Raw genomic sequence first — 11,740 nt, 5'->3', positions numbered from 1 at the left:
TGCTGCTGGTACTCTACCACTCCTCCCCGTATGCAGCCATCTCTCCATCTCCTGTCCACCCACTTTTCATTTCCTGTTTTTCACTCACTGCCCACCTTGCATGCATTAGGCCTACCAGAGGTATTGATTGCTTAATCCTGCAGGGTATTTAGAGTTACTGCTGCTTCATAGTTTTGAAGGGTAATGAGAGGCAACTCAGAAGACAAATGACTATTCCAGATCCTCAACTTACTGGGTAAGAGGTGAGGGAGGAAGCGAAATAACCATGCTTTCTTACTGCTAAGGAGATTGTAATTTATGTTTTGTGGGGTACAAGAGATTCCTTTACTGGTCTAGGAAGGGCAAGGAGTCTCAATACTTCACTTTATCCTCTTCCCTCATGTGCGGAGACGTGCTTTTGGTGATGACATTTCTGAGCTCAATTGCAGATGGTGTCTGTGGGAAGTAAAGTTTGATGAGTGAAAAGAGGGTCCTGCTATCCATGAGAAAGCAGATGAGGATTGCTTCGATGCCCTGGTGATTAATCACTAAAGTGCCAAAACGCTTTGGCAACTGGATTGCTCTCATACCTATCTCAAAAATTAGTAGTCCAAGGCTGAGAGAAAGGGGCTGATATGAAGTTTGTTTTTAATACTCTCTAGATGGGTGGTTGTTAGTGAAACGTACTCAATATGTAGGCCATAGCCACAGCATACTGCTCTGGAGTAAGAGAATATAGCCATAAAGCAAGTTCACTTAGACATAGGCTTCCTAGAACATGGAAATAGGTGGATTTTTAGATGTTTTGCTCTGGCATGGTTGTAAACAACAGATAATGTTGATGGTTCCAAAGGAATGAAGGGCATTTTATCCAAGCCAAACTATCTCTTGAGGGAGGCAGCGTGGAGAAACCCTACAAAGGCTATACAATGTAGCAGTCATTGCTAAGTGAAAAACAAAGCCTGGGTCTTGGATGTTTTTTTTCTTTACCTTAAGGAGCCTATTCTGTTGGCTGTCTCAGGGAGAGGATCCTTTTACCTCCTGCGTCTCAGAACTATAGCAATACCTATCTTGTTGGTGAGGTGAGGATCAGCTTCTAGACAGACAACCCTCCCCACCAAGGCTAATGCAGTTTTGAATGCTTTTGGCCCTGGAGAAAAGAGGCTGAATTCGAAGACTTAGAGGAAGCGTAGGAGCTGATCCCTTTTATAAATTCAGGAACTTCTGAGTTTGGCCTTGTTACCCAGTATTTGCATTTTATGTTAGGAAACCAAAGGTCTCATACAATATAAAGCAATATGAGGAGATGTAAATAAGGGAAGGAAGGAGAACTCTAGAGCAGTCTGTTAGCTGGGCTACAGAAAGACACTTAGGGTGTAATTGCTTTTAAAGAAGAAATAGAGATATGGGGTAGAATGAAAAATTATGGCTGGGCTAGTGAAAAAGGATAATTGCCTTTAAGGTTCACAATTCATTTTGGGAGGCCCCGTTAAAGCACCACCTTGAGTAAAGAGTTCCCCTTGATTACGGTAGTGTTACCTTTATGGTTGGAGGATGGGCCTAGAGCCCTTAGGTTGGGAGATGCTTTGAAGATGTTTTCACTTAGGGAAACTTGATTATATTAGGCAACTAGCATATAGGAAAATTTTACTTCCTACTGCTATCTACATAGTTCAAGAGAATGATTCAGAAATAAGGGATGATATGGATGCATCATTTTAAAAAGTTATTTGTATTTTTGGAGTTTTAAAACTCCTGAAGGTGGTTTTGTGTATTTTAGGCCAACCTGGAAGCTAGTGTTACTCCTCTCTCCTTTGTTTTTAGATCCAAGTGAAGGCAGTGCATAGAAGAGTAAACAACCAGAATATGTGAGTTAGAGTCACACACTGCTAGAACTACGAAAGGACGTTAGTTTGTCTAGTTCAACGCTGTCTTCAGCCAGTGAACAAATAGGCCCAGGAAGGTTGAGAGCCTGTGGTTTGGGGAAGAAGGAGGGAGAGAATAGGAACTAATGTTGTCGGGAACCTACTATGTGTCAGGCACTGTGCTAAATGCTTTGCTTTTATTATCTTGAGTGTCAAACACCTTGAGGCTAAAGGATGGAAGGAGTAAAAGGCAAATCCCTCTTACTATCCTGAGCAATAAGTAGTTGATAAAGGAGAGCGGCAGATCACTTTTTCCTGTCTAACCACATAGGGCTAAACTATAGGAAGTGAAGAGTTAGTGTTTGAGAGTGAGGTTAATTTAGGGAAGTACTCGCTAAATAGTTGAGACTCACGAATAATTTGTCTATTCCTGGGGACCTTCCAAGAATGTGATGGTCAGAGGCGGACTAGAGGCAGAGCTGGTAGAGAACAAGATTACTGTTGGCTCTGGGGTTGATTTGCATTCTAGAAAATCAGCTCATGACCTGAGAATATAGATTTATCTTAGAAAAAGGGACAAAATGGACATCTCATCCAAAGGGGTCTTCAAAGAAAATAGTGTTTACATCCTGAGAATCAAGGAGATAAACAAATGCCTTTGGTGACTGTGCTTGTTTTTGGGTTTTTGTTTTGTAACACATTTTGAAGTCATGAAACAATTTATAATTTTGGAAAGACTCAGTGCAAGTTCAATGTTGATAGGAGCAGGTGGCAGCCTGAACATGGCTATTGAGAATAAGATTTTATTCCTCGTAGTTGTTTGATATGATATCCCAAGTATTATACCATGAGGGCTGCTTCAGTGGGGAGCAGTAATATCATTAGCTGAGTCATGTCCTGAGTACAGGACAACTTCTGGGGAAGATTAAGGGAGGATCTCACTTTTTAAAGAAGCTTCTGGATCTAGTGAGATGAGTCTTATACTTGGGTGGGAAGTAGGACTCAGTATAAGTCAGCACGTTAATGCAGGCTATAAAATAAACTAGGAACCTAGTACAGAAGTAGCCATAGCCAAGAAATAATTCGAAAAGTTAAGAGTTAACCAGAAAAGATTCTTTGAAGCTGATGAAGATGGGGGAACAGAAGAGGTGTTCAGACGAAGAAAACCTACAGAAGAAGGTTTATGTGTGTTTTGTGCAGAAGGCTGTGAATGGGCTAGTTGGGGTGGTAAAGGAGAGCAATATTAAGAAATAAAGTCGAAGGAGCAGTCCTGTAGGCCTGAATGAGGAGTTCAAGTTTGATTTGGGAAGCATTAACAGGAAGCAGAGCATGGTGGGATGAATATGATGTTGAGGACTTTCACAGCCATCCTGGGTCAAGGAAGCAGGAAAGCTTGCTAGGATATTTTTGTTCTTGTCCAGATGTGTGGCCCTGAGGGCCTGCACTAGAGTGGGACAAAGAGAATGAGAAGGAAGGAAGGAGGTCCATAGGAATTAGCAAGGCTTGATGTTAGTTCAAATGTGAGAGGAGAGATGACCCCAGGACATTGTTCCTGTTGATGGTGATGAGAGCTTGGAAAGAGCTGCTTTTTTTTTAAGAAGTAGGAAGTGTTTACTTCATTAACCAATTAATGGGATGTGTCTTTGTTCAGTATTGCAGGGTCTAGGTGAGGGCAGCCCCCCTAGGAAATAGTGAAGCATGTGCTGTGTGCCCAGACGATCATCTGCACTCTGCCCTTTGCAGGTGGGAGATCCAAGTGAAAGAGAGTTTATTGCTGGGGTGTTCCCACAGACTTCAAGAATGCTAGCCCTCTCCAGATCTAGGAAAGAAAATAGTTTTTTGCCAGTTTCTTCCCCTTTAATGCTTTGAAAATGGGATATGACTAGCCTGTGGCAGCATGTGCCTGTGGATGCACAATTCTCTGGCTTGTTTCTTGGAAGGCCTTTTTCTGTCCCTCCCTGGGGGTCATTTGTATCTCTGGTTCCTGCTCCCAGAGCCATAAAGTGGGAGCCCCCATTTATTAATTGGGTTGGGATTGGGGAGGGGGTCCACGGGGGACTCTTTAGTGCAGCAGGCGGGGGTCTTCCTGAATGAGCCCATTAGCCAGCCCCAATGGCAGCTGAAACGGGGCCGCAGCCAAGTCCTCTCCGTTTCAAAAACCCTCCATCGCCTGCAGCAGATCAGAACAAGGCCTGCGGGAGCCCTTAGCTTCTGATTGCAGCTGTGAGGAAGGACAAAACAATTTATAGGAAGCCAAGTAGCTCCTGTCTCACTATCTCTTCTTTCTGACTTTGGGGAGGGACAAGACTGGGATGTGGTGCCCCCCCATCATAGCTTCTTACAAGGCAGGTATAGGCCTGAAGTAGGAGAGAACAGTAGTGAGTGATTGGACATTTATGTCAATGCTCTGGATGTGTTTACACATGTCCTTGCTTTCTCCATACACATACAGTTGAATTTGATACATGGTCCTCCCTAGGTCAAAGCCAAGTGTGTGCTCATATAGTCTCAGTTGTATGTTGGGAGCATGCTTATCACACTCTTTCCTGCCCCATACATCTGCCTTGTGTCTTCTCTGCCTTATCAAGATTCAAGGTTAGAGTTAGATCACCTTCTTAACGGTCTCTTCATAATAGAAGGAGTTTGGCACCGAAAGGAAGGCCTCCTACTGGGACTCCCTCATTTGTCCCTTTGGTTAAGCCAGCATGAGAAAAGCTGGCATCTCTAGGGGAGCTTCTTTCTGCAGTGGCCCAGAGAGAAGGTGTGACGGGCAGGAATGCCTCACTTCCTGATAAAAGGAAGTGTCTCCTTCCTCGTAGAATCATAGCCGGCCAGAGCTAGAAAGGGACCCTAGAGATCATCTACTTCACTCTTTCAGTGTACAGAGTGGGAAACAGCTTTGGGGAAGGGAAGTGCATTGTCCACTGTCTCGTAGTGAGTGAGTTGGTGGCAGCCAGCCAAAACTGGAATCCAAGAGGCCAGAATCTTACCCTACTTGAGTATAAGGTCCCCAACCTTAGGATTGCCAACCCCTGTGAGCACTGAACTTCCTCAGGAAAGGAAGGTAGGGCTGTGAGGTTTTGAGGGGGAAAGGTAGACTTGAAAAACATTAGTAGAAAAACTGAGAAAGTTTTATGTGTTTTTACTTCAAAGACTCATCTCTCCATGACCTGCAAATTGTACAAGTGTAATTTTTATGTGGTCAGGAGCTCTGGTTCATTGGGGAAGCAAGTGGCACCGCCAAAGATCTTGATGCTCCCAGAGTGACCCCCAAGTTCCAGGAGCACTTTGCCACCAGCTCTGGGGTTTGGGAAGCAGGAAAAAAACCCTCTGAGGCCCAGTGAGGAATTTACCCTGAATCTCAACTCAGGCTCTTTTGCATTACAATGCAGCTATAGAAAAGCAAAATCAGAAGGGAGGGAGAAAGAAAACACGCCTCACCTTCTGGGAAACTAAGGGGAATCTGAATGAGAGAAGGGATTATAGAACTCTGAGTAAAATGAAATATTCTTTAAGATTACTGGGAAATGGAGTTGAAGCGGGGTTGGGGGGGGACCCCTACTCCTCTCCCTTATTAAGTTTGAGTTGTCGGTTTTCTCCTTTGATGAGGCAGAAGGAAGGTGGTGTGGTGCTCCACAGTGACCTCAGCCCTAAATAGAGTGCTCAGTGAACTCACATGCACAGCCGGTTCTGAAGTCATCTCACTCTGGTGCGGAGACTACCCATCTTTGGACCTCTCCGAGATGTATCTACAGTCCCTTCCAACGCTTATTTTCTAAGCATATGAGCCTGGGAGCCAATGATGTGCATAGAGGGAAGTGTTAAAGAGTCTTTAAACTAGAATCAGAATCTTGGAGGGAGAAAGGGACCACCGGACAGTTTAGAGATAGAGTTATATGAGTCTAGGTCCGAGGGCAGTGGGTCTGCAAAATGAACCTTGTGTGCTGATGACAAAGAAGCAGGTCCTAGTGCATAATCTTTACATTTTCTCCATCACACCCCAATTGATAATACTGGGGGAACGTGAACTGGCCTCCATGCAGATTCCTCCCTACATAGGGAGTGTGTATGATATACCTTCTTGTCTAAATTGTGTCAAGTCTGCTGTCCCTTCACAAACTTCCTTTCTGTCTCATGATTTGCTTGTTTGTTTTTTTGCCTCCTAGCGTTTCTTGAAGCTGTTTTAGACAAGGTGATGATGATCTGATCTAAAAACTAGATGGACTCCTCTTAAGTCATCTTCTTGCATTAACTTTGCATTAACCTTGAACCTTCACCACCCTTTATAATTCTGAGTTTCACAGCTTTTAATTCTGTTGAATTCCTAATTTACTTCATAAGTATAGGAATCATTGTTTTTACTTTATCAGACTGGGAGGTGGTTCCCAGGAGGTAGGAGTCTTAGAGCAGTTATAACTCTCTCTGGGAGCATACTTAAGGTTCATCTTAATCCTTCTGGGCTTTGTGAATTCAGTTTTGAGGGAATTGGAAGAGTGGTGACCATCGCCATCTCTGTTACCTACTAAGGCCATACTCCCTGGCTGAAAGGCCAAATTTCTCTTTGGTGTCTAGTCCCTCGTCTCATGTCTAAAGTAACCTGTCATTTTCCCTTACAGGTGGCAGCAGCGGCAGGAAGGATGGTCCTTGAGGAATTTGGTGAAGTCCATCAGTCACCTGGCATCTGACAAGTTCAGTATTTCATAGACTCTAAAGCCAGGTAGGGACCTAAGGCCAATCAGAGGTTTCAGGCCTGCTTTTGTAAGGGATTCCCCACCCCCACCCCCACACACAACTAGTCTCAGGGAAGTTTCTTATTCCCAGGGAAGTTTCTTATTCCCAAAGATCTCCAGAAGAGTTTTCCTGGCTCTTTGTTTGTCCCTATTATGGTGTCCTACCTTCTCATTGACAATTTCTCCCCCTGGTTAGAGTAAGTGACCCTCTTTATTAACATTGACAGTCGTTTCATTCCTCTTCTTTCCTCTTGGCCCACTTTGCTAATGGATATCCCTCTTTGGTGGGATAATGATGTTGGTTACTCTTAGCCTCTCCTCTACAACACTTGTCCCACTCACCCATTACCACCACCACCACCACCACCACCATCATCACCACCACCATACACACACACACACACACACACACACTCTCACACTCACACAGCCCTGCCTTCTTCCCCAAGAAGCTATTTTCTCTCCCTTTCTTTTGAGTGGGATTGGGCATGCTGTCCGTTCTTACTACCTCTCATCAACTTCTCTACCTCCTTTCCAGATTTAATGGGAGCTCCCACCTGTTCAGACACTATATAAGACACAAGAAGTAGAAGCCTATAAGCCTGCTTCTCTCCATCCTCATTGCCCAGAACCAGGCAGGTCATGAGCTTCCAGTGCTCACCCCACCCTTCTTGCTGCCAGGTAGGTGGCCCCTTTCTCTACCCATCAACCCCAAACAGGGTCATATTTCTCTCTGGAAGTATTTCTCTCTGTTGTTAAATATCTCCAATAAGGGGAAGGCCTTAGTGACTCAGCTCTCTGCCTTGCGACTTCCAGTTTTAATCTTTAGCAGGACCTTGCTGATGTTACATATCCACCCCTTTCCTATAGTTCAGATTCCCCCCTTTTAGTGGGTGTGAGAATAAGGGACCAGTAAACATGATATTTTACCCTGGAGGGTAAGGGTCCAATGACAGGTAGCACTTCTCTTGGGGCTGGAAGTCTAAAGCCCCAGATATGCATTCTGCCCAGTGAGTGGCCTGGCATCCTTAGAGAATACCTGGATCTTTTGAGGGGAAGCTGTGTTTATTTGGTGTCTATTCCCAAGGACAAGGATCTCAGGCTCTGAGACTCTGTCTCTATTCATTCCCAGACCTCTCCGGGGAGTAAGAAAGAATTGCTGTACAGCAGAAACCCACCACCAGGGGCACCTGGGGGGCTCAGTCAGTTAAGCGTCCACCTTCAGCTCAGGTCATGATCCCAGGGTCCTGGGATCGAGTCCCGAGTCCCACATCGGGCTCCTTGCTCAGTGGGGAGCCTGCTTCTCCCTCTGCCTGCCGCTCCCCCAGCTTCTGTGCTCCCTCCCTCTCTCTCTCCAACAAATAAATAAATAAAATCTTTAAAAAAAAAAAAAGAAAGAAAAGAAAGAAAAGGAAGGAAGGAAGGAAGGAAGGAAGGAAGGAAGGAAGGAAGGAAGGAAGGAAGGAAGGAAAGAGAAAGAAAGAAAGAAAGAAAGAAAGAAAGAAAGAAAGAAAGAAAGAAAGAAAGAAAGAAAGAAAAGAAAAAGAAAGAAAGAAAGAAAGAAAGAAGAAAGGAAAGAAAGAAAGAAAGAAAGAAAGAAAGAGAAAGAAAGAAAGAAAGAAAGAAAGAAAGAAAGAAAGAAAGAAAGAAAGAAAGAAAGAAAGAAAAAGAAGAAAAGGAAACCCACCACCAGGTGATAGTGTCTGGAGTTCGGGTGGCAGGTTTTGTCTGGCACCTGTAAAAAGTTGGCAGGGGTGCCAGGGCCTCTCCTGTCATTGGATGTGACATCAACTTACCTTTTGCTCTTAGGCCTCCTCTCTCAGCAGCTCCTCTCTCACCCCTGCAGGCCAGACAGCACAAGCAGTAGCCCTAATAAGTGCCAGTTCTGGATAAGGTGATGCCTCCCATGTTGACACATACCTTGAGTTGGAGTTAGGATACAATGGATGGAAGGATAGGAAAGCAGGAAATGTCCCTAGAAGTGGTGAAGCAGTAAGTATGCATGGGCACCTTGATGACTCAGAGATCATCAACATTTATAATTCTGCCCATCCAGATGTCAACCTGGATGTCTAATCCTTCAAAGCTGCTGGGCCACTTGGACAGCTGCAGTCTTGATTTCTGCCACACGAGGGTGCTGCTGACCAATTAAAACTCCTGCCCCCTAGCAGACAAGAGTTTGGGTGACAAGGGCACCCTTTCCTCAAGATAAGGATCAGAAACAATCTGAGAGAGTCTGAGAGCCAGGCCCCAAGAAGCCAGAAGAATAATTACTACCTCTTGGTCTTCCTTAAAAATGGCCTGAGACCCTGAACACTCTGCCCTAGTGGCCCGACATCTGAGTCTGAACTCAGGAAGCCCTCAGCTCTCCGCACCAAACATCTTGCATAGGTGCTTTTCTCCCTCAGGGTGTAGCAGGTTTCAGCTGTCCCCCTCAACAGTTTCCCTGCCACTTAAACAGTCACTTTCTAGTCCAGAGGGTAGGGATACCTGTAGTTTTCAGAGGAAAAAAATCTCACAATTGTTGTGAGAGAAGTATCTTTGTTAGTGAGAGAGTGTTGCGGAGAGGACTGAGAGTGGGAAAGTTCAGCCTTCTGTGCCCCCATCACCTCCCCCAGCACAGACCTGCAGAACTCAAGACAGTCCAGTGGACATTTACAGCCTGAGTGGCTGGAGGTCACCCAAACAAAGGTGTCAGAAAGCTGGATGGGGAAGGGGATGCTTTGGCCCTTGAGCTTTAAACTGACCCCCTATGGTGTAATGGCTCTGCCAAGGATCCAAGTGGCCATGGGGCCCCTATGGGGGTGAGGTGTCCCACAATTTATCCTCAGTCTCCATGAAGCCCTTCCAGGCTGAACAGGCTAAGGGAGATGACAGAGGTTCTCCTCCTCCCCCCTACCCCCATGCCCGAGGGCCCCTCCCCAGGAGGACAGCTTGATTAAACAGTCGGTGCTGCTGGAATTACTGCACAGCTGGCGCTCCCCCCAGCACCCCGAGCAGAGCAGCAGCACAGATTAAAATCTCCAATTAGCGTTAAAGTGAAGTGAGGAGGTACTGAGGCTGCCAAGGAGGCCAGGCGGGGGCCCTGGGTCGGCAGACACCCCCACAGGCGCCTGGATTCTGAGCACCACCCTCAGTCATCCCTTCTTTCCTAGCTCCTCTCCCAACAGCTCTCAGTGCCCATTAGCTTTGCATTGCTTGGGGCCACAGGGCTTTCTGAGGGGCAGAGGGTGGAGCAGATGCCTTACCTGACAAAATGCTGGGGACACCATAAGTGTGAAGGAGAATGAGTGATCAGGGCTTGTCAGGGGAAACACCCTGCTCATGCGTGCCAGGCAGCCAGGTCGACGTGACTTCACACTGCTGCTTCTTTTTGCCTAGAGAAAGGGCAAACTGGATGGGTCCTCCGACCCCGACCCTCTTACCTAAAAAGGTGCTGGGTGTTGTGGTGCCCACACAAACCTCCATCCTTGGATATTTTATCCTGTCTGACCCATCTGCTCCCACCCGAATTATGGCTCTGTTCTTCCTCGCTCCCTCTGTTATTTTTCTCAGCTTTCCTGTGGGTAGGGGTAGGCACAGCCTAGCTTGGGAGCATCGCCATGCCCTGCCACCTGGGTCCCAGCCGGCTTCTCATTACCTTCTTTGCAGTTTGGGAAGAGCAGGGATATGCCAAGAATGGAGGCCTCAGACTCTCCCAACCTCTGAACATCACACCCCGTCCTAAGGGCCCTCTACCATTTACACTTCTGCCCTTCACCCACCAAGCCCAGAAGGAGGGCAGCACAGCTAGCCACACCCTTTGACTTCCCTCTGCCCCTTTAAGAGAAATGGAGGTGGGTACCCAGCTGACTGAACCTACTCACACCTCCAGAAATTAGACACCAGGGCACAGTGCCACCCTCCCAGGCTGGCACATGCTACCCTGGCAGAGGTTCAAATAACACCCCCCCTTCATCCTCCCACCCCTATGTCTTCCTCTTCTCTCTCCCTCTTTCTTCCTCTCTCTCTCTCTTTTTTTTTTTTCTCAGCTCAAAGCACAGCTGAGCCTTAAAAGGGGGGGGGGCGGAGACCAAGCTGGGGCAGGGGGGTGGAGAGCTCCAATAGCACGTTTTCACCTGCCATTTAATTGGATGTATTTTTAATTAATGGGACCTCAGGGACCAACATGAGACAATCTGATCTCTGAATAGGGACAGGGGAGGGATTGGGTTAGGGAGGAGGATTGGGCCACTGGGTGCGGTTACTAGGAACCCAGGCCCATCAATCACTGGCCACTTTGCGCTCTGGCATGGGGAATAGTGAGGTGGAGGAGGAGGGGAGGTGCTGGGAAGAGTTGCCAGGATTTCCCCCCCACTGCCAGGACCTCCAAAAAAAGATAAAACTATACTAGTTGACTTGGGTCTGAGGCCCAAAATTGCAGCTAGGATATTAGGTAAGGCAATTTTCTTGCTTCTAGGATTTTGTCCAGTTGGGCTTGTCCCAGTGAGTGATGTAAAACTGAAAGGAAAGTGGGGACAGAATTTTGAGGTCCTTGAAAAGAGAGGGCAAGAGCTAGAACCAGAGACTGTGTGAAAGAAAAGAGGAGGGCAGGGTTTAAAGATATTTCTGAACGTTTAGACATAAGAAAAGTGCCCTGGAGGTTACATGCAAAGCATGTGAGGCCTGAAGCCTTTGGGGTGTGAATCATAGACGTTTACTGCTGCAAGGGAGAGGACTTGGAGCTCATCTTGCTGAACGCTTCACTTTATAGGTGTGGAAACGGAGACCCAGAGAGGAAAAATCAGTTGAATCTTGTCCTGCAATTGCTTTGTGTTCCTGGCTTTGGAGAGTTCCTGGGAACCCAAGGAAAGGTAGGTAGGTAGGTAGGTAGGGCATGGGGAAGAAAGTCAAGGGAAGAGGATTGGCAGGATTATTACTAGAGTCTCATATCTCTGGCCTCCAAGTCAGAAGCAAGTGAGGGGAGTCAGGCAGGTCCATTGTTGGAGGACATTTTCCTCGTACAGCTAGTTCCAGAGGTCATCTCATCCGTTCCCTTGCTTCCAAGTAAACAGATCCCTGAGAGTCCCCCACTCTCATGGGATTTTACTATACTCTGTAAAGTCCACAGAGAAGGCAATGTACCAGCTACCCTAGTTCCTTAACCAAGAAATAAATCTCCCAAAG

At 46.5% G+C, this 11,740-nt stretch overlaps 1 protein-coding gene across 9 annotated transcripts in view; it reads left to right on the top strand.

Annotated features, from left to right (window-relative positions):
• The window catches only part of CDK12 (cyclin dependent kinase 12), a 73,026-nt gene that overhangs the window by 48,235 nt on the left and 13,051 nt on the right, over positions 1–11,740 (top strand). For 6 of the 9 annotated variants that reach the window (XR_008961208.1, XR_008961206.1, XR_008961210.1 and 3 more), the window contains exons 15-17: positions 6,461–6,532; positions 7,113–7,255; positions 11,328–11,427. Coding sequence is in view for 1 of the 9 variants with exons in the window: in XM_044389267.3 (XP_044245202.1) it covers positions 6,461–6,548 (88 nt within the window). In the remaining 8 variants the exon portion in view is untranslated. Of the gene's footprint in view, positions 1–6,460; positions 6,562–7,112; positions 7,256–11,327; positions 11,428–11,740 lie in introns of those variants that run through there. The other 3 variants (XR_008961211.1, XR_003320057.4, XM_044389267.3) reach the window with 2 other exon arrangements.

Source organism: Ursus arctos, unplaced genomic scaffold, assembly GCF_023065955.2.
Source record: "Ursus arctos isolate Adak ecotype North America unplaced genomic scaffold, UrsArc2.0 scaffold_24, whole genome shotgun sequence".
Classification (NCBI taxonomy): domain Eukaryota; kingdom Metazoa; phylum Chordata; class Mammalia; order Carnivora; family Ursidae; genus Ursus; species Ursus arctos.
This window is presented reverse-complemented; position numbering and strand designations above follow the sequence as displayed.